The sequence below is a fragment of the Varroa destructor genome, unplaced genomic scaffold, assembly GCF_002443255.2.
Source record: "Varroa destructor unplaced genomic scaffold, Vdes_3.0 BEIS01000003.1, whole genome shotgun sequence".
Classification (NCBI taxonomy): domain Eukaryota; kingdom Metazoa; phylum Arthropoda; class Arachnida; order Mesostigmata; family Varroidae; genus Varroa; species Varroa destructor.
Window position 1 is genome coordinate 48,376,340 of NW_019211456.1, and position 23,515 is coordinate 48,399,854.

Here is a 23,515-nt window from a genome sequence, read left to right on the forward strand (position 1 = left end):
AGTGCACCCCTCTTCGTGTATGAACGGTACAGGCACCGTGAGTCGATGTCTCACAGATGTAACAAACCGGATAGCTAATAAACTGATGAAAAGAAACACAGCATATTGTAGTTCACATCGAGACTGCCATTTCGCAACGAAGGCGACTTCAGCGGGGAACCGAGGTGGGGCCAGTTATGCCGTAGATCCTCTTCGGATAACCCTCGAAGTATATACTTCACGGTTTTAGACTTGTTGTGACTCACCCTTTACATTGTATTGCATTATTCTTATTATGTATCATTAGGCACACGTAAAAAAACCAACAAAAATATATGATATCGATTATCGGTAATGGACGCTTGGCTCATCTGGTACGCGACATGCTATCTACAGATGTGTAGTGCTTCGTCCTAAGCTAATGGGCCGAAACGGTGGGATCAAGATGGCCAGACAAAACCCTCCCTCCGAAGTTATGGTGATAGCGCTCATTTTGAATTACGGCAGCTCCATATACTTTATCTAGTTCGGATTCAACGCGAAACGTCTAATTAAGTCCCACGCTGCCAACGGCTTGAAGCCACGACAGAAGACGATTACCATTTCCATACCGCGCGGGTCATGGTGATAGTGCATAATAGCATCCCTGTGGCCTCAATAAAAGCAGAAAGAGGGCTTCTATGTATGCCTGACAGCGATTTAGGGACAGGCGAGCTAGAAAATAGGACGTCGTTTATGTGCAGTTCATCTGATAAGAGTAACACAGAAAAAGATGAGATAATGGTAAAAAAAAGATAAAAGGACCCTTTGATAAGATCTCTTTGCGAACACGAACCACTTCTCTGTTAGCGCGGGAAACATATCGACAATTGGAAATCTTCTAACAAATTAGATTGCTACTAAATATGTAACATATTTTGTTATCCGATGGCTCGTTATGTCGCCGAGAAGCGTTGGCAACCAAGCCTTACCTTTAACACTGCTAATTTTTGTCTTACGCATTATCAGTTGAGCTAACTTTCAGCTTAAGGGGGTAACCGAACCTAAAAAAAAAATAAAAAATAAAAAATCGTTCGAATTGACACTCAGATGTCGTTTTTTTCAGGTAGCTAGTTGGATGAAATGTAGCTACGATCGAGTCGATATTGGCGACGATATGTAAGGAAAAAAGAGATATTGCCATTTAATACGAAAAGCTGGGTTACGAATATAACTCAATAGAAGCGGTAAAACTATGAGGTGCAATCCACAGCGTTTGTGAGGATATCGGTGACCCGCCGAAGACTTCTGCAGCTGAGGTGAGCCGAAGGTAAGACACAGCAGTTATTTTATAAAATACGTAGCCCTAAACTAATACTTCGGCGTTAAATGAATAATAATAGTAATAAGATAATATATAGGCGTATTTTATTTAACTGACATGAGGGCTCCAAGAAAGATGGATGAAAATCCGCTGGCGGGACACGCAATGGTGGGTGAGACGAGATGTGAAGACACGTCGTCTGTGGCCTGTTATACAGAATCGTGTTAGATAATTTTTCGGTTTGTTTTATTTGAAAAGAAGATTTTCATAACGTCTGCCACATTCTCACAGATTCGTTTGAAGCCTTCTTTTTACTTAGATGTTGAAATGTGTTTATTGTATATACAAGCGTCGGGGTCAGATGAATTGTATTACGAATACTCATATTCATTGAGATAACACTGAACAGCCAGTATCACTATCAGCAGCAGATTCCATTGGATCCTTCTCAGAAACACGTGAAGTTTAAATAGGCGTCATGTATTATGGGGAAAAAGGAACGAATAAGTGAATGGATCGACCCAATTAATTGACCCAATTTTAAATAAATGAATTATTAAGCTTATTCTATAACGACAAGATGAAAAGTGATAAATCAACCTCACTGACTTGCAAAGGTAAAGTTTAGTTTAATCATATTGTTGTACGGATTTCAGTGTTTTCAGTTGGTGATGCGATGGACGGGCTGGGTCCCGGCAGAGGCGCACGGAGCGGGTCCGGAAGGGGGCGGGGGCCAAAACCGCCGCCCAGGGGGACACAGCCTACTGCCATCTCGAAAGCCATGCAGCACCAACAACAACAACAACAACAACAACAGCAGCAGCAGCAGCAGCAGCAACAACAAAAACAGCAGCAGCGGCAGGCATCGCTGCACAATACGGCACCGCCTGTGCATCAGAACACAGCAGGCGGCGCAGCTGGTGGCGACAGAGGCGGAGCAGGGTCTGCAAAACCATCAGGACCAACTCCAGTCACCCACCATATCAATGTTAACGTTAACCAGAGGGGCGTTGTTGAAACGTTTCAAGAGGAAGCAGACATTACAGATTCATCCGTGAGTATCAACTGGAAAGTTACTTTATATATCTATAGAGACGCGATATAGATCGACATATACGCATACAATTTTATAAGACCAGAGCACTTTTTACCCATAGAGTTCGGGTGCGGGATTAGTAACCCTTACCACAGTTGTTGCCATGTAAAAATGTGACGAATGTTTAGAAAGTAAGCACAAATAAAGTTTTTTTTTTAATTTTACAAATAAGAAGCGTAAAGATGCTCAATTCGGTTGGTGGATCCGGCTGAAGATGGAAATTAGATCATTCACTTAATTGATAGGCCGACTACTGATAGGACCTGCTCAATCAAAAAAACGCAAGATTATATACAGTGACCATACTAATACATGCATGTTCTGCAGAAAATGTGCGTCCTGTCCAAAGTTATCTAATTTTAGGTTCACTTCTAACATATTTGCAGGTTTGCTTTTCCTTTGTTATAATTATATAGTTTGGTCATCCTAAATGCGTACTAAATCGCGCGCTTCCTTCTATATATATGTATGTACTAAGCTGTAGTAATTTCTGGAGCTACAGGTTTTTCGTAGCTTAGTGGAAAATATTTCCTTAAAAGCAGCGGCCGAAACATAGCGACGAAAAACACGGGAAAGATGGGTACATTTTTCCTCTGTCCCCTCACCCCTCCACAATAATCGACAAAAAAGTCAGCTGTGGCGTTGATGATATATATACACAATCGTTTTCCCTTCTCATCCAGTCGTCTGTTTCTTTTCTTTTCCCTGTGTCACTTTTATCCATTCGTACATACATATATCAGCCTATTTTCCTTTTTTGTTCATTCAAATGTTTTCATAACAAATGTCCATTGTTTGTTACGCAGAGGGCCCTGTCCTGGCTAACCATTATTTTTCAAGATGCGCTCCTCTGTACTGCTTGTACGAACTGTTTTTTCAGTTTAGTATTGAAACAGTTACACCGCACGAAGGAAATGGTCTTAGAGCGCGCAGTTGTTTGTCGTTCTCGCTTTCATTTTGTGTTGGTTGGAATATCTACAAGAGTTTTACATCGTTGGCTGTTTTTCTTTTTCTATATTCGAAGCTTTTTAAAGGATGGCAAAAAGTTTTCTTTGTCTTCCAGGTCTAGCGTGTAGCGCGTGTGTGTGCAATCAATTTTAAGGTCTGTATGTAGGGGCGCCTATATTCCGGTGTTTTCTACCTTTTTTCCTTTGCTGTGTGTGCTTATCGACGCATATATATATATTGCTGCTCGTTCCTTACGCACACTTTGTTTGTTCTCTACAGTAGTATGCACGAAGTTGCTGACTGTTTCTAAAAGCGACCTGTTTACCATTTGCTCGGACCTTGTGGCCGTTCCTAAAGTTCATCTGTCCTGTTTTGTACCCCTTTCCTTTACCTGCTTAAGTCTTCTTCCTCTTGCTTATACAAGCAAGGGTTACTCAGCTACTTTTACTGACATTACCAGAAAAACTAGCACAGGCTATTCCTTTAAGTCGATTTCATAATGAAAAAATAGTTGCCTTCAATATCGCAAAGGACACGTATCCCCGTTCTGGTATCTTCCCTTCTTTCTTCATACCACAACACTGAACACTTCCAACGCTGGGTATATCGTCTTTGATGCCACGTACGCGCTATTGCTGTTGGCAGCTCCTGGTCAATTATTTCAATAATTTTTTATTATATGACATTTTAGTTTAATGTTCTACATAGTCGTTCGTTTAGGCTTGGAATATATAGAAAGAAAGATGGTTCCTGAGTGTCGTCGGCTCCGTCAATCAAACTTTCTTGGCCGACGGCTTTTCAGTTTGTGGTTCCGTCGATGGGCGTCAATGTCCGGCCGATTTCGAGTAGGCTCATACATATACACACGCGTGAAATCGCAGAGACCCGCACAAAAATTTATCGCTGAAGGAAAAGTGCAAGCGCTCATCCTGGCACTGTTCCATCGTTCTTCTAGCATACTTTTCGATGTGCAGAGACAATGGAACAAATAACTCTGAAAAACTTTGGTGCTAAATGAGGGTGCACTCCGACTGTGCACTCTGCTATTTTGCAAGACGTGGGACACGGCGGGCCTCCCTGTCCTACTACAAACAGCAGCTGTTGGAATGGTGGCTGGGTAACAAAGGTTTAATGCCTATTGGAGCCACCTAAGAGCATTGTCACGTCCGCCGCAAAGCCATCTTAATGGTTGTCTTCGTCAATGTTAATTTTTCTATGGCGTTCTTCAACGTTCAGGATCAGTTGATTCATCTAATGCCTTTTGTGCACAGGTGAAGGAACGTTTTCCTGTCGATGCTATCTTTCTAGGTTGCTATCGTTTTTAGTTTTGCTGCCACTGCAATACACTACACCCCCATCACCGTCCGCCATTGTTTGTCGACACTTCTAAAGCTTTCAGCTTTGTACTATACTCCTTCTCCCGGATTCCCCTTTATGTTTCCGCAACTTTGTCGCCGAAAGCTAAAACTTTCTGCTCAGACGGCGAATAGAAAGTACAATCTACGTATCGAGGGCATTATTGTGAACAGTTATTATTGCTTGTGTTACAATTGTAACCTTTTTTTTCTCGACGTTGCTTTTGTTCTTTTTGTTTTGATAGTTGCGCACAGAAAAGAAGAACCCAAACAGATAGCAACTATTTCTTTCTATTTGAATAACCTGGTTATATATGATTCCATCTGTGGCAAAGGGGCGCCCGAATCCGTTTTCTGCTATGACCTAATAAATTTCCTATTTTATTCCAGTTTTAATATGTAAGAACCACGTCTACGGTTGCTTTAGCATATAAGGGCAATAGAAGATAAAAACAAGAAGAGATCAATGAGTGGGGCATGTTTCGAATCTCTTGTTTCTTCTTCGTATTGAGTTAGGAACAGTAATTGATGTCGTGACCGTTGAAACCCCTTTTGGCCCGCTTGTTTTCAAGGTATCTACTTTTCGATAACCCATTTTCTTTAGATTCAGCCCTACACAAAAGATGTGATGCTGGTGTCTCCTAAAAAAACGTTAAGCAATGTTTTCCGTAAGTCCAAAGAACATCATCGAATTTTACAAAAAATGATTTTTTATTTATCCGAATTTCATTTCGTTCCTAGTATAGTCTATTACAGAATATGCCTCGTATCGGTACGAAATTTATAATAAAAGGCTGTGGGTTACCCAAGCTTGCTCAAAAGTACTATCCGGTATTGGCCTTAAAACAAGAAAAATCGAGATCACGAGTTCAAAGGCCATCTGAATTGTACGAGATAATAAGATAACCCAACACACGCCAAAAGACATGGAAACTTTAGCTATAATGAGAAAATACTACGTTGTATAAAGGAGATTTGTGTGGCCTCATTTCATCGATCGAATTTCTTTCAACTCCACGTAGCTGCGCTTTCTAGTTCGTCCCTCATAACACTGGAAGTCCGATTTTATTGTATTTTACCATTTGCCTAGACTTCGAGGTTAAAAAAGGGGTGCTTTGCATTTCACAAGCAGAACGGTGTCGTTGTGAGATAAGCATTTCTACGCGAGTACGGCTGACATAGATCGAAAAATCCACGAAGACAGAATAGGTGTCTCCGACTTATTTTCGAAGAAAAGATCCGACTGACAAGATGAATAATGTAAGACGTGATCCATAGACGAGTCATTTATGGACACGAATAAAAATTAAGTGAAGAAACGGCTCTAAAACTATAGTGAGACCGCTTTGAGCACAAATTATAGCTTATTTCTACGACATATTGCGCTACTGTAATGGAAACTGTCGGCTTTGACGATGGTCGTACAAGGCCAATCCAAGAGACTAGGCCTAACCTATAGACCAGAAATTCCCAGAACCACTTCTTCATTGATCAGAGTCACTAAACGTATGATTTTTCCTGTACTGGCATACTACGTAGATACGTATAGTATTTCGGTAGAGAAAATTGCACCCGTTTTTTGGTGTTGGGTTAAGTCTCTTTCAGTAACCATCGTTGGGTTTTGTTGTTGTTGCGGTGCTTGTTGAAACAACGATTCTCAACCGCCCGTTGTGCATGAAAAGTTGTACCGAAACTCTATGCAACTTCTATGCAATTAATGTTGCTGTAGGCTATGTGTCAATTCCAGCTGCTCCACTATTGGTCGTTGTCTGAAATTTTGTCACCATACAAAAGTTTTTCGGTACGCCAGTGTCTCAGTCTAAATAGGATCACCGATCAGCCTGTCAAACAAAAAATGAACCGGACCAGAACTAACCCGAGTAAACGATAACAAAATGAGCTGCAAAAAAATAGCTCTGATATCTCTTTTAGATTGATATCTCTATCTCAGTATGATAGGGTTCTTTCTTTGCCGTTGCAGTATATACACACACACACATACGATCATCGGGCCAGAATTGACAGCCGGTGAGAATGGGGGGGGGGGGGGTATGTAGGTCGTCTTTCGTTTATAATGCTCTTGTCTTGCTGCGAACGTGCTAGCCCCTCCGGCGTTTTAGCGCTTCGTTAATAAGCAGGTCGCTTCGTTGCACTAGTCACGTCATACAAGCTTTGCGTCTTTGGCCAGAAAGCCTCGTAGAGACTTCGAGCTCTAACACCCCTCAGGCATTCAGTTCCCCTTAAGAGTGTGTTGTTTTCAGCCTTTAGCTGAAAATATTTGTTAGTTTGTGCTTTTTCTTACGCACTCTGCGTTTCGTCGCTCCCGAAAGCGAATCAACAAAGCTACCTACATTGGAAAAGGTCCTTTTAACCACCTTAAAACCTTGTCTGGCTACAGAAACGTTCCTTTAGGAAGAAATGTACTTATAGCTACTACATATGAAGGACAATTCCTAATTTTAATATTTATAGTTTCTTTCCACATTATTAAATTTCCTGGAATAAAATAGAAACATATATGTGGGCTAACCGGTGTTGAGGTCAGCCGTCCATTATAAAACCCACTCTGGCTCTGAGCTCCATACGCAGACTTCTGAATGGCTGTAAGTCACTTCAAAAGATTATGTTAGCCACCATCATGGGCTCTAAATCGAAGTAGGTGTAAAAATACTACACCTACCAGATTGGTTTCCTTGATGCCAACCTAAAAGACATCCTTCTATTGAGAACGTTGGGTGCAAATAAAGTTTCCTTAAAAAGCTTTTTCTAAAAAAAAAATACCTATTTTAGCTATCGATTCCTCTCCTTGTAGCAACTAGGATACTGAAAGAGGTCAGTAAATTAAATTGGTCAAAACAACCTTATTATACTGCACTGAAATCACCGATAGCAGACATAACATCCTCGCATAGCAATTCCCTACAAGGGTTGATTTCTTTTACTGAGAGCTTAACAAATTGTTGAGGTTTCTCGATTCGTCGAGAAACGTAACTTGCTCGTAGAAACTTCCTCTCCATATTGTATAAAGTACCGAGTCTATATATGCGTACCGGTAGAAAGCGGTTATCGATTGCACACCCAACCCGCGTCGTATGCCCTTGTCGTATATAAATCGAAACGAAGCCCATTGCATACAGGATGTGATGAAGATTTGCTGTCGTATAAATAGCAAATCGAGTAACTGTGTTGATGTGCATTGTGACTACTTCAAATGCTTGATCTGCTCTGTAAACCAAAGTTCTGGTGAGGTTCATGTGAATGTTTACTATCCTTGAAGTATTTCCTATAGTCTGTGGCATCGATCTTAATAATAATAGTGCACTGTATATGATTTCAAATAGCAGTGATCAAAGCTGTATATGTACTAATCAAAAGCATTATATTGTGCAGCAGAAAATCTGTAAATTTAAACACTATACTATATATATATATATATACATGATGATGTAATTAGCTGCTTAACATACATTCATGTTGGGACAGGAACGATTGGCTGCGAGTGTGGAAAAATCGGTGAAACTGTAGGATTCCATCACTGCTAATTAGCTTTAAGTCATCTATAGAGTGGATGGGTAGGTCGCTCTGAATCCAGCAGTTTATTTCAGCAGTAATTGCTCCGTAGGCAACTAAATCAGACCTAATAGGATGCTCAATCAACATGCACACACTGATATAAACCTCCCAGATCCATAGGCGCTCTCTCCGAGGAAGAGAATGTTCGCTTTCTAGAGCCACATACCCTCACGATACTCCTATTCAGGTCGGTCCTGGTCTCTTTTCATAGTCACGTCCACTATTGAGTGAACATTGTCCTTGTTCCTCGTCCTGTCAAAGCAGGTCCGGGTAGTCCTGCAGGCTAACTAGTGACCCACTCTAAAAATACCCTCTACAGTCCTGCTGTCGACGCATACAAAATTTAGCGCAAACTGTTCATCTTTAACAACGAAGTTATAATCGCCATTCGATTAAGCCTGAATAATGCTCCTACCACATCATCTACTAATGAACTTAGTCCAAAAAATAACTTCGACAAAACATAAAAGTTAAAAAATATATATATAAGAGGTAAGAGGTCGGTCGTAAGCAGTGCCAGAGTGAGCAAGGGCGATTAGGATTGTTGGCTACAATCATGAGAATGTAGCCTCGCTGCGACCAATGCTAGATTGATGGCAAACGCGATCCGTGCATCCCTCTATGCGACAAGTACGTTGAACTTAATTTGACGTCTTAATTTGAAACTGAATTTAGACGTCGACGAAACTGCAGTTTGGAATAACTAAGCAAGAAGGACGTCCACGCGCATCCAAATGCGGGAATGAAGTTCGGGGAAAGGTAAAGCAACCGAGCTGGTCAACATTATGAAAGCATTGCCTCTCGACGACATTGTAGCCTGATTACATAAATTGTTGCTCGTGGTTCCCTCCTTCTCGGTGAGAAGGCGAGGATGGCACAGCAGGTCAGGGAAAAAGTAGAGGCTCATAGGGACGGAAAGCAAAGCAAAGCAGAACATAACAAGCACCCTTTAGTGCGCCTATTTGCAATAATTGTTAGTAAAAACTGGCGCTGCGGTGGCGGGTTATAGTAACCTTCTTTAAGCCGCAAGCATATGTTACCTAATTTAATGAAAATAGTATCCATCTAGCATGCCTAGTTTGCTTAATCTTCCTGTCATAGATCGTTCTTTCTCGCACAGGAGCACGGTTTATCATCTCCTTTCCTCTTTCTCGTTACCCTTGCCTATCCCGTATTTCCTCTCAAAGAGAGCCCACTGTGCCTTGACCTCGTTGTCAACACCGTTGGCCTACGATAAACTCATCTGATCAGCCTCTAACGAATGAGCGTGCTGATATAAAGCTTTAAGAAAACAAGAAGTGTCTGAAAAAATTATAGGTAGCCCTTAAAAACGCGCTCATCTTCAACACTTCTACCCATATCCATCCATATTCCATTCCTACCCCGATGCATTGTCAACAAGTGAAATATGCACCATTATATTTACATTCATTTTTTATAAAAGCGTTACTCAGACATTTATAGACGGGTCAGATTTACATTATTTTTATTCCTTTTCCAAATATATCTAAATCCTCGGCATTCATCGATGCTAAGCAGTCGGCTACGAGAATGACGCTTACAGACAACTTCGGTAGGTTGTCTTACTATTATTGCTAGAATCGAAAAGTATGTTTGGACAAGCTTTACTTTCAGTCGAAAAGATGTCGGCTCGTCGAAACCACCTCTCATTTTACTTTTCGTCCATCTCTACCTCCTGGTCCTGGAAGTGTCCACAGGCTGACAGCGTATGGGTTGCCTGTCGAGCCCCTTCTATTTTGTGTGACCGTAGTAGTCTGGGTGTGCCTGCAATGTATGTACGTGTGTTAGTATTCAAGCTGACTTTTTCGACTCATGTCTCCTCCTTGACTTTTTACCTTCTCTACGGCTTGCCTACTACCAGGCCTACTGCCAGCAGCGTGCGTTCGACTTGTCGTTTCCTCACACAGATAAAGGTATACAATGTATAGGCATAATTGCTTGGGCGGGGCCCCGTGGGAGAACGCGTACTGCTCACTGCCCATGCCCTCCGTTACGGCAAGGCGTAAGACGTGCAAAGATGTGCTAGGTTCACTCTACAGCTGCAAGCAGAAAAAAAAAGGACTACAGCAACATCACAGTTTCTATGTACGTTTCATGGCAGCAATAGCAATATAGGCCCTGTGCTGTCAGAGTGGTCGTCAGTGGAGAAATGGTGGTAACGATGCTCTACTACCCTCCCTGCGCGATGGTTACGCCCGGCAGCAGTGGAGGCTTCACTGAAGTGCGGCGCGACTACTGCTGGACCACAATGCGCACCATCGACTCTCTCAAAAGGAAGGCCGACATGTGAATATATGAGAAAGTCGAAGGGCAGCTAGTATTGGCAGATGACTGCTGGGCAGGTGGTTCGCAATCTGCTGCACTATACAGCGTTTGCGCTATTTTTGCCGCTTGCCGTTGTCTCTGTTCGTCTGCGATCACCATCAAAGATCAATAAGATAAATCAAGCCAAGGCAACGCCAGCTGCTGCAGCTGTAGCGGAGTTTGCCACTCGTAGCAGAATCATCGAGAACGGCAGTAACAGCGACAGGGTCAGCCGCTACAACGAAAAAAACCCGCATAAGGGCATAACATCTCGTCGGACCAAATTCAGCCCACACCCTCCTGACTTTTGTCTTATGAAACAAGTTGCCATTGATATATATGGCATGCGTGCTACAGGTGGCCACAGCCGGACAAATAATCATGGCCAAAAACACACCGCCCGACGCCAATACAAATCTTAGTGACAAGCTGTTGTTAGATATGAATGAGGTGAAGCTTCACGCATACTCTTTCGAATGCACCCGCATCGCGCGTGTAAGCTAGAAGGTGGGATACTTAATATGTGACCAGTTGCCCCACCACGTAGGCTTTATATTGGGACAAATGGTACTTTAGTTTGTCTATGAGAGGGTAGTACATACAAATTTGTCTTCTTAACGGTTAATAACGTAACGCGTTTTACTGCCTAATTTCGGAGCGCATACGCTGGTTCAGGTTCGGAATACGCACCAGTCTTCTAAACAAACGCCTATCTTCAGTACAGGAAAGAGAACGTACAACATTATATGTGTTATTCAGTCGGTGTAAACGATTCCATGATCTATTTGTACATATAAAGTGGATACCTATAACGAACAACTCATTTCAGCCGAATCGGAATAAAGTCCGTGTAACGGTGCTCATCTAATCTATTTAATTTCATCAGAATCATATGGAGCTAGAAACGTGTTCGGACAAAGCGATCTAAGCTATAACAGCGGTATGATATTGGGTCCGTTAAGGTGCGTCTTACAGCTTCCATCTGTATGCAAAAAAACATATAAATGTAGACATTTAATTTTTTCATGTTTTTGTCTCATGTCATTGTTTTCGTTTCAATAGTAGGTCCTACGTAATCATAACACCTGCGGGAATTTTCTCGTTTTCAAGGACCACAATGTCCGCGCACTCAACCGTCCTTCATTTTGCATCGACTCTTGTTGGTTTTTTCGGCCGGATAGGTTTTTCGCAGCAAATAGGATCACATACAAACAAATAGAAACAACAGTAGCTGGACCGACTGCAGTCACAGAACTAGTCGACTTCATTTTTAAAATCAAGTGTAGCAGTTATACTGCCTAATGGATTTCAGAGACATTTATAAACAGAGTGGTGCGCGTGGCAAGGAATCCTCTGAACGGTGAAAGGCTCCTTCATGGACAAGATGAATGATTTACGGCACGCATGCTTTCTCACAGGAACCCCTTTTGTGGAAAGAAAGGCAGAGCAATTTTAGACCGGTTTTGGCACCATTTTCTGTCAGACAACTTTAAAAACAAGAAACTTGCCCGAGATGGAGTTAGATATCCTAGGGCTACGAGATGTGTGGTAAGGATCTGTGAAAACAAGACAGGATACCAGCAGCACTGAGCAAACGACCGATGCGGCTAGCTGTAGGACCGAATTGAAGTTTAGTGCCTTCGCCTGCATAGGCATCTCAGTAAGAAAGGGATTAAAGGAGTAAACTCGTATGAAGTTTCTATTGAAAATACCACATCGAATGTTTTAATCTGTGGCATGGACATTATTAAACGGCACCGCAAAGCGCCTGTAACCCGGCGTGTTGGCATGGCAAAAATTGGTATGAGGGATTTGTATTGTTGCATTGAGATCGTCGCGCTGGCAGTTACCGTCTCGATAGGTTAGAACATCTACGTGAGGTTCATATGAAGCTTATCATACAAGCAGTTGTTTACGGTGGACGGTTTATTTACGAAATACAAGCTACTTGCTTTGTCTCGCTTTTCAGGAACGTCGCACCTGGAAAGCATCGCGTCTGTGCCGTTTCTGTCTACGACATCGGCGGAAGCTGCTCATCGCTGGAACAATGGTCGTTGTTCTTATGGCAATTTTTTTTGCCATTTGCATTATTATTGCGCAGGGTAAGAAAATATAATTAGGCCAATAAAAAATCATTCAAAAATCAAAAAGTAAAAAAAAAAATTAATCTTTACTATGACCGAGTCCTCGGTTTGGGTGGTAGAAAGAATTTACGATGTAAGAGAATATTTTACATTGCACTGACTTTATGATATAGTTAACCTTCTTATTTCGCCGGTCTAATTGGTCTAGGTCGATTTTTGAAATCATAGATTAGTGGAGTGGTTGAGAAAGACGTTATCACGAATGTAAAAACTTTAGTAATTGAATCATAAACGTCTCTTTTAACACTTGAACAGTAGAATTAGAAAACAGATTTGTAGCCGATACCATAGGCGTGCGCTTTTTTTTTCTTGCATAAATTTTATTAGCCAAACGTCGACCAGTGGAGATTGTGACTGTTAGCGGTGCAGTTCAGGAACTGTTCCAATACAGTTCAGGAACGTTCCTGTCCGCTGGCATTGGAGCGCTGTCTGGGTCGACGAACTGCGTGGCCCTGGCTGTACCGTTGTGTCATAAACACCGTGTCCCCTATTCTCACTCGGTACCAGGGCATGAAGCCCGGGCCGACGAGATCGCAAAATTCGAGCCAATGGTACAAGTCAAGGTTAGTTCTATCATGCGCAAATTTGTATATATAGTATATAGTAACTTGGTAACTATTATTGGTTAATTTGCTATAAAAACCGCTACTATATTTCTGTGCACTTTTATAAGCTACTTTACTTTCTTGTCCTCGGCCTAGCCCATTGGTTAGGCAATAACTAATGGATAAAGTATCAAAAGTGTAGTACACACGCCATAGATTAGATCGGTATGAAAATGAAGGTAGCCAGCGTAAGTACAGCCAAGTTTACAGATCAGATGAAGCTTACCTAAAACTCATGGCGTCCAACAGACACAAATATAAGGACACTGTGTGATAGAGCCAATGTTTACTTGATATAATATTTACACTGCAACTTGGGTAAACGGGATATATCTAGCAGATAGTAAAAGCAACTCAGAATGATAGTATTAATCGATCTCTTACCTTCTCAGGAACTTAACAAGCGGGTCACCGTGGCGAATACGGTCTACAAAAGCAATTAAATAATTACGCAATGAGTTACACATAGTAGTGGTCAAGGGTATACCTCATGCATTTGCCAAGCATTAAAAAGGAACGTCTAAACATTTTACATGCACTCATGTGTATAACGACAAAACAAGCAATATTTAGACAAGCCCTGTGTACACTTCTGAGCAACGTGAGATTTTATTCTAGATGTACATACATTCTTCAATCGTATCGTTTAAAGAAGCCAGAAGTCCTACATCAGTATCTCGTCAAAACGAGGTACGTTGTTACGCTTCCCTAAGCAAAGTTTCTGCCGGGAACTACTTTCATTAGTATGGGTTTACTCTGTAGCTGTTACCCCTCGAACCATATTGATTTTATTATCCACAACGACTGAGGTTGGGCTAAGGTGAAGCGGAAGAATCACTGTCGAGTGCAAACAAAAATGTCCGATTCTATATCAAAGGCCATTTAGATTTAGTGGAATAATCCTTGCTGGATTCAATACATGCGTGCTACCGTTTCTTCAATGTTTAAAACGATCTTCGAGCTCAGTCGTAGAAGTAGACCTCAGCTCTGCCCTAATTTCTCTTCTGAATTCCCGTAGCCGCCGCGAAGCGTTTTTCCTTCAGACGTTTTTTGAGTTCTGGGAGATCATAAGGACTTTAACCTAGATAATATAGATATTGAGACAACACAGATGTCAAGTTTTTTTTCCTGCAAGGGACGTGGTCTGAATAGCGATGTGTTGTGACCTTTGCCACGACAATGCCGGTGCACCTTCGTGGTGAAGAATCCAAAACTTACCCTTTCAGAATTCAGACCTATTTTGCAACCAGTATTAGGCAATATTCTTAAAACTTTCTGGCAACACTTCTTAGTAAGCGTAGAAGCACTTTGAATGGAATAGCCTGTTCGATAGGAAGCATGGTTTTTGCTCTAGACCTTGCAGCTTCTCGGGGCCTGAACTGGCTTTTTAAACGACGCCTGTACTGCGTTTGCCATAATTCCATATTCACGTCTTGTCACCTGCGATGGCGTACTGCAGTAAATTCAGCTTTTATTTTAGGATCTTCTGACATATCTGTTTGCGGGCCTGCCTTTGCTCGAAACCCAGGTCCGTGCACAAGTCTTGCTGTGGATCTTCTCGCCTCAAATGATCTGCCAAAATGGTCTAACTTGACTCGTTAAAACGTCTGACGTTTGCGAGGCTCAAATTTAATCCGGTAACCTTTTAGCATGTGTTGTTTTGCTTTTTCCGCGAGCTGATTCAACTTGCTGTCCAGCAATAATAAGGGTTTTTTTTTTAAATCTATTGTTAAGCCATTGCTACCACCTGTACACTTGGTATCAACTTATAACCCGGTGTCCGAAAGCCTGCGAAATTTTCATGATCTGTAAGTGCTTAGTTTCGTTTTTCATAAAGAACATGATACAGGCCATCCAAGTCTATAGTCTTGTATTTAAAAAAAAATTCAAACACGGCCGAAAACCATCCAAAGCGCTTAAGGGGTACCAAGCATACAAATGTTCTGGCAGGCAGACTAGATGACGCTACAAGCCTAGTCAACGTTTAACCGATAAAAACCAAGCGTTTTATCCGTATTTTTTTGACTCAGAGAATATTGGGTGCATGCACCGTGACTGCTACTACTCTAACAACTGATCTCTGAGGGAAGACTGCAGCTTCCACTGCAAGAAGAACATCCTGGTTGCTGGCGATTGGATAGAGTGTCTTCCTGCGTATCGGTCCTCGTCTGCATATATATATATATATATATATATATATATGCGCAAGTGAGCGCGTTGCTTTCAGTACATACATCGACACTCTCTCTTTATCACGGGATTTACAGAAATGGGGTCATTGTAACAACTAACAGCATCAACCCCTCAGGACGTAGAAAAAGGCTGAAGAAAACAAGATCAGAGAAGTTATACTATAGAAACCGTATCATATCACATTATTGTGATAGACTATAAGCTCGTATCCTATATAAAAACATTTTATGTCCCCTTCATATATCCGGGTTACGTATTGCAATCTAAACTCAGTAATGAATGCGCCTTGGTTTTTACTTCCCTTCTAGCAAGCTTGCTTTATGTGAATCATATTGGATAAATATAGAGAAAAATGCCTAAAAGATCGAAACATGTCACTGCTTTACATCATCTCTAATGGCTACCTCAGCCCGCACATATGAACTTTGAAAAATAGCAAAACTCTCCAAATTTAAATGAGCAACAGCTTTAGATATTCTGCCACGGTTAAAAGATGAACATAGTAATTGCCCCCGATTTATTAAACGGCAGCTCGTTTATATTCAACATCTATCACTACTTATTATAGACATATAGCGCACATAAGCGTTGCGTATATCGTAACCCCTATAGCACTATAAAAGTATTATTAAATATGTATTCTATCATTTGATATGTAAATTAGAATCCATTAGAAAAACAAAAGGCATACTAATAGTTGATCCCGTTGCCGCTATTGTGAGCCGATGTGGTTCTAAGGAGGTTCAGAGTAGCAAAAAGAGACCACTGGTCATGGGGCGATCATTGCTCTCGGAAACGGCGGCCTGGGTACCTCCCTCGCTTCCTAATAATTCGCAGCCCATTGCATCTAGTCCACGTACTTTCCGTCATTGCGAAAACGGCGAGACGGATACGGTGGCGCAGTTTGCCCAGACTTACCGCATCTGTCAGCAACAACAGATTCAGTCAGCAAAACGAGGCGGGGGGCGGAACGGGATTATGGGTAGAATTGCGGGAACATGAAGAATGAGCCGTTTGCACAGTGAAGAAGAACAGAGACGGGGCATGCTGTCTACGATAAGGCAACACAGCATAAAGCAGTTATTTCGCCTTCCGAGAACATAGCAATCGCAATGTTTACTCGCCGCTGCTACCTCCGCAATGGACTCGTCTTTCTTTGCGTCCTTCTACCGCAGGTCCTTGCTTTGTTGTCCCGCTGGGTCCATCGCAAGCATCGTTTCATCTAGCCTAGCAGCCATTATTGGCCCGGTGTTGTACAGCAACATCAGCCACCTCCATTGTCGGTGTTGCAACGGCGACCGGCCAAGTGAGAAAGCTTGACAGTTGGCAACCTACAATTGTTCCGTCGCAGAACGCTTTCGTTCCTCCTTTTGGGGGGCCCTCCATTCCCATCACCAAGCTTTGTTGTAGAGTGCACCTATCAGCAGCGGCCATTGATGACGTTGTCCACACGAGTGTTCCTCGAGTCCGTATACGAATCGTTTTTTACTGGCTTTACAGTTACCACTATTATAACGCTAAGGTTAACGAGAGACATTATGTCAGACGACTTGATAAAACGTTATTTTAGCTACGATACGAATTCAGTTATCACTGCCACTGCTACCATCAGTTCTCTTAACGACCATATTTTTACCTCGTTCTCTCTGCTATATATTATGCTGTGTTACATAGCTAGCAATATGTCTACGTACACCGTAGATTAGATTGACGAGAAAATGTAAACGGTTTCTTCACATATCGAGCGGAAATGGTCCAATTACGTACCTAGGAATATGCGACCGTTTCGTTACCTGACGCATTAATTTTTGGTTAAGTACTTGCTTGTGTGATGTACCTATGGTGAAAATTCCTAGTTACTTTCTGTTATCTAATCGTGGTGTCGCTACCCTGATACTGACAGAAATTTAATAATACTCACTAAAATACACTCGTGTCCAGTATATACGAACTTCTATTATGATTACCTTCTAACAATGAAAAAATCGACTGCATAGGATATTGAGAGAAAAACGTAGCCGCTTAATAGGGACAGATATAAGAGGGGTCCGTGTGGATTGTTGTTGATTTTACCACAGCCAAAACCTTCACAAGAGGAGAGCGAAAATGAAAACTGGGCTGAAAAATTATACTGGATGAAGAAAACAAACAGATTCGAAGATAGTAGAATGAACTATGGAAGATATGTACGAAAACAAGAGGGGCTACTTATTCTATAAGTAGCCCCTCTTGTTTTCAAAGATTTAGTTTATTCTATAAACTAAACCTTTGGAGAAATTGAATCAGTTTGCAAACCTGCACGAGTTACGCACACTTAACTGTGACAATGATCCTAATGTTTTCATGGAAATTCTAAACGTTTCGTCCCATAGAACCCAAATCCGTCCGCATATCTCTAAACTATACATGCAGTATGGCAACTTGGAAATACTAATTCAAAACCTTTCTGTGGCCTACAACGAAATGATATAGGTTTCTGCGGGTGCTGGATAACTGCTTCGGAGTGAATCTGTACAGACAACGTCAGTCCTAGACTAAATTTCCTTTTTATCACATTAGGGTCCATTTAATTATGAGGAAGCTTTTCGAAAGGGGATATTATGGGGTCCTTTTGACGTTGCCTTTGTTTACAGTTGTTTGTATTTATTTACCGAAAAAAACAATGATGGCTTTAGATTCACTAGCGTTCACACGTTGTTATTAGGATTCATGCTTGTGATACTCTATAGTAAGTATTGAGAACACTACCTCGGCGATCTCTACAAGGGAAATGGGGAAAAAATTGAAGCAAGACGTTAGGAGGCAGTTAAATACGATAGCCATTCACAGATCACATGCAATTAATAAGAGCTCGCTTGTCATTAGAACGATTCTAGGACGCAAAGCGGAATTAGGTAACGCGTGTTATGCCTGGTGTTCCTAACAATGTTAACCTGTCAATTTCGTTTGTGCCTTGTGTTTTTTTCAGTGTTCAAAATTGTTAGCATTGTTCGTGTGTACAACACTGGCCCCTGCCTGTGTTGAGCGGGGTCGCGAAGTTCCGCCGTGCAAGTCGCTCTGTGAAGAAGTCATGCGCTCATGTTCATTCTTTATGGGCGTCTTCTCACTCAAGTATGTCACTCGTGCAGTGTGACAAAAACAAACCCATCCGCATGCATCTATGAACAAAGGCGGTCTTTCTTGTCCTATTCTAATGCGGCTAACTCTGTAATGCGTAAACTACGATAATCTAGTGATGTTTGTAGGCTTCGAACCAGTAAACATCCAATTCGCCCGTTTCGCAGAAACTTGAAGAGTTCACGAAAAAGGTTGCAATAACATACAGAATATACAATATGCAGAATAACTCGTACGTAAATAACATCGCACTTACCCGATTCAATTTTAGTTCGAACGCTAGAGGTATCCAAAAACACACGTTTGCATTGACAGCAAATGGATTTTTACGTGTCTAGATGCGGTACAGCATTAGCTTCATTAGACCAGACGTATTTTCCGTGGGCTAAATATATCTACATGTAGTAGTCTAATCGATACTGACTTCCGCTATGTGCATTGCCGGTTGATTGATCAGGTGTGTTTGGTGAGATGCGGGTGCAATCAACAGACGTATGTATCTATCAAAGACCAAAGGATAAACAACGTCAGGACGAGATGTTTGTTAAGGCTTAATTTTAGGCATTGTTATTTGCCTGCATTTATGTAGATACGTTATTTTCAACCTATTATAATATGATATTACAGGTGGTCACGAATTTCCAACTGTACACATCTACCAGAGTCGAGTGACCGTAGCGTCTGCGTGGGAAAATACGAGATCGAAAAATTGCGGATGTCCAAAGAACGTAAGTGCTTATGTAGCCGGTTGTTAGCTTGGAAGAGTGCGCTATTTGTCTGTCCGATCCACTGGATAGGTTGCCGTGCCTTTAGCAGTTCTCTAACTTTGACGGCTGAGAATTGCTTTTTATGAGATATGTATGTGTAGTCTAATTGATACTGAGTCGTGTTGAAACAATCGTCAAACAGGGAATCTGATGCCGACCACTAAACGACAAGCAAAGTTAGCATTAAAAAAAATTTCATCTCTAAGGCAAAGGTCAATCACCTTTGCAGTCATTTCATCCTAATGGAACTCTGGATAATGATGATATGTCTTTTTATTCAATAGTTTGCTCCTCGTAGGCCACTGAATATAGATAAACTTTTATTTTCGGAGCATCATTATATCGAGACTGGATAAGGAACTCACAGGTACACCTGCAGATGCAGACGAACCGTCCTGCAAAATGCGTTAGCAAGCCTTTTGGCAAAAACCATATGGCCAGTCACGTCCTTTTATGAAGTCTTTCACTGCGCGCAGTCAGTAAGCACTTTGTTTCTCTGTGTATTGTAGCTTTTTCTGTTTACGTTTTGTCTGGTGTTTAGGAACTTTAGATCTCTTATACAAAAGTTTACCGTCGCATGCCGCGTTCGACGAAAAGCCTTGATTAGGGTCTTTTAGCTTTTTTGCTCCGCTTGTTCTCGCCCGACGAATCGAACGAGCATAACAGGTAGCTTTCCTTAATCCACGTGTCGATACGCGGCGCCGACGTTAGGCGTATCGAATATGCCTATACAAATGGGTTCGTTGCTATTCTTCAAGGTGCCCAGTGCAGTCCGGACGTATCTATCTAGAACGTGCCTGGACCACATCGAAAGGACACGCTGCTTTATGCGCATGTGCGAATTGAAAGCAGGCACAGGTGTCATGAACAAAGAGAAGATCGCCGGCCATGTTTCATTCAAAACTACCTCATAACCACGTAAATAATGCATCAACAATGCCGCTGTTGTTAGTAGCACCCGCGGTATTGTATATACAGCCTCTAAAGCCGTAGGATTTACCGAACGGTTATATCCGCGCGAGTATTCAATAATAAGCAAATATTCTAAGCCAGTCGTTGAGGAACTTGGCCCTAACTGGCGGACGTTTAACTAGCCATTCAAAGCTGATATTAATATTTAAACGTGATCGGTTTTCAGGTTGCGACAATGGATTCCGATGTGACAAAAGTCGTTGTATCTCGAAGAAGTGGGTGTGTGACGGTCACTACGATTGCCAGGACCGATCAGACGAGCTCAATTGCAGTGAGTTTAGCTTCGGAAGATTTTTGTAGGGGCCGTCACCGAACCGTTATCCTTTGCCCCTTGCTGACGACTAGTTTAGTCTTTAACAGTTACACTTTATCGAGCATCAGCTTATGTATCGCGTGCATTGCTCAACTTAGAAGCGTTGCACTACCGTACGAAAGATGGGGGTAGTTGATAAAGTAGGATGTTTACGTTTGTTACCTTCCGATTTTCCTCCAATCGTCTCGACGTGCTTCGTCGTTTTTCGCTTACGTATTATATGCATCCTGTTTGGTCGATGTTCGTTAGCATCAACAGCTAGTTTCGAGTTGATTTCGTATTTTGTCTCCATATAAAATATATTGTTATTATCGTTGCGTCGTGTCCTTTTCCGTCAGTCCACATCTAGAATAGTTGCACACACAAATCCTAGTTATGTGTTACTTGTTTACTGCCAGTGTATGTACCAACGAAAGGATCCGTACTGATCAGTCCCATTTTTCATTGTGAACTCATCGCAAATATCCTTTGCTTTTATTGCCATTCAAGCGTTCAGACCGAATCAATCGATTTATAATAATGTAAACAACACCGAACACGACTTCACTATGCTACTGTAGTATCGAGCAAATATCGAACTGTACATAAATTTGCGAACGTCAGTTATGGAGCTTAAGCTTGGCTTGGATTCTATAACTTGAGGGAAAGTGGTGCGGTTGACGGCCCGTAGTTCGTAGATGTAGATCTTCGGGCGCTGGGGTGCCTTTGCAGAAAGCTATTTGTTCTCTGTAACGGCTCTCAGCGCCGCCCGAATAAGTGACGGACTGATTTCGGGCTCAGATTTTTGGGTGGACTACTTAACAGGTCGGTGTCCAGGAGAGTTCCGCTGCTCGGCGTCAGCATTCACTGGGACTTCAAGTGACTGCGTAGCCAAAAGCAAAGTGTGCGACGGAACCATGGATTGTACGGATGGCTCCGACGAGAGGCAGTGCCGTAAGTTTGCCCAGCTACTCGATTTTTTATTTTCAACTATTATCAATAACTTTGGTTTTTTTCCACCCAAGTGCTGTACTAAGTGTTCTCGTCCCTCTTAACTAGAAGCTCGGCTTTGATCAACCACTTACATGTAAATTTAGTATAAAAAAACAACTTGATATTTTGTATGACATTAAAATTAAGGCGCAGCATTTTTAGGTCACTTTACACATTGTTAATATGCTAACGTTTTCATCACTGCAAACCGGAAACACATTATAGAAAAAAAAAAACTTCTGGAACATCTCATACCCTTATTTTCACTAATTTGTAACAGAATAAATTATTAGACATATTAACGATTTTATTTATTGCTTTGATATTCAAAGGTCACATAACGAGGCGGTAATACGAGTGGCCTTAAAAGATCCATTAAGCGTCTATACTGGTGTAGGTACTCGTCCTTTTAATCTATACCCTATACGACGTACCTGGAACTCGTTACACATAATATTATACGTATCAAATCTCGTAATACGGGTAACTATACGCATCTGTTCTCGAAGCACCGTGTCTAATGAAAACAATTAGATTCGACAAGATGCTATCATGTCTTTAACTCATGATGAATAACAGATTTCTGCATGCGACAAAAGGACCCTACCGGAAGAGTGTCCGAGCCCCGCGCACCCCACATTTGACTACTGGAGATAGGTCAACATGGTTGGCAAAAGTGAATGGCTCGCGGCCGAGGCGGACGCGATCGGAAGTAGTTGGAGTGGTGGCTCCCGCTCATTCAAATCTTACTTTCGCTCTGATAGAAGCTACAGTTAATATCGACATTCGTGTCCGGACAGATGCACCGGCTAGGAACCGCTAGAACACGTCAGTTTCCTTGCTTCTTGCGAAGGCTTCTTGGGTATTCATCCCATGATGGCCTGTTGATGCAGCTCAATTCCTATTCGGCGAATAGTAGTACGAGCACACGAGCAGCCAAGTTAACTCCTGACCAGTTCCCACTTGGCCTCCTCTTATGACGAGAAGAAGGAAATATCGTCGTATCGAAGGAAAGGAGCACAGTCGCGTACTTTCTCTCAAAACTTAGCTAGGGGTAATCTATCGATTACCCTGGCTAAGTTTTGAAGCGATTGGCCGTTAGGCAACCCCCTGAAGGGGAAATCTCTCAAGGAGAAGTCTCAATAGTCATCAAACGGGTTATCTCCAAAAGCTTGCTAGTCCTATACAAGTGGCTACGAAGCATGCTATGCTAACTCGGTGTTAAGAACGCCAACGCGGAAACAGTGCCAGGTTATTAGCCAGACAGAGTAACTGCCAAAACCAGTATAGCTATTCTGTATATTAAAATTGTGCTGTATAGTATAACTGTATAGCTGCAATGGTTAAAATCACCATCAAGTTTCCGAAAATTATGCCGGAAATATATGAAATTTTTGCGACCTGTTATATAGCTCCAATAAATAAGTAATTAATTATGAGATAACAAAAAACGACGTGAAATATCTAAATTATCTAAGAAGGACTTGTCGAGTCACGTTATATCTAAGACAATAACGTCTGTCTTCTTGCTGACTCTTAGAGGTGACACGAATCGTTGACACTTGAAGTTACCACTAACTTATGTCGATATTTGTGACAAAAAAAAAAAACTGATATATAAATAAATTCACTTAACTTAATTAAAGACCGACTTTATTCAATCACGGACACAAAATTAGACATTATGTCGATCAAAATGATAACAATGGAACTGCATTTTTTCTTCTGAGAGAAAGCATTTATGTTATGACGCGCCTCTCACAAATTATGGGCGAATCGGTTGACTTTATATTGTTCTTATAATCAATAGATGAGAACGACACGCGTTCGACCGAGATAAGCTGATCGGCCTG

General features: G+C 41.7%; 1 protein-coding gene and 1 long non-coding RNA gene across 9 annotated transcripts in view; one reads left to right on the forward strand and one right to left on the reverse strand.

The window, feature by feature from the left end:
* The window catches only part of LOC111246915 (transmembrane protease serine 2-like), an 89,022-nt gene that overhangs the window by 42,384 nt on the left and 23,123 nt on the right, over positions 1-23,515 (forward strand). For 4 of the 8 annotated variants that reach the window (XR_002671882.2, XM_086983986.1, XM_022797296.2 and 1 more), the window contains 8 exons: positions 1,085-1,288; positions 1,939-2,336; positions 12,549-12,681; positions 13,051-13,286; positions 18,490-18,632; positions 19,266-19,366; positions 20,544-20,648; positions 21,471-21,623. Coding sequence is in view for 7 of the 8 variants with exons in the window: in XM_086983986.1 (XP_086840112.1) it covers positions 1,959-2,336; positions 12,549-12,681; positions 13,051-13,286; positions 18,490-18,632; positions 19,266-19,366; positions 20,544-20,648; positions 21,471-21,623 (1,249 nt within the window). In the remaining variant the exon portion in view is untranslated. Of the gene's footprint in view, positions 1-1,084; positions 1,289-1,938; positions 2,337-8,657; positions 9,014-12,548; positions 12,682-13,050; positions 13,287-18,489; positions 18,633-19,265; positions 19,367-20,543; positions 20,649-21,470; positions 21,624-23,515 lie in introns of those variants that run through there. The other 4 variants (XM_022797299.2, XM_086983987.1, XM_022797297.2 and 1 more) reach the window with 4 other exon arrangements.
* Positions 12,325-20,223, reverse strand: LOC147757069 (uncharacterized). Its single transcript, XR_015324028.1, has 4 exons — positions 19,771-20,223; positions 18,895-19,138; positions 13,010-13,755; positions 12,325-12,638 (listed from the first exon to the last, which is right to left on the reverse strand). It is a non-coding gene; the product is annotated as an uncharacterized LOC147757069 (long non-coding RNA).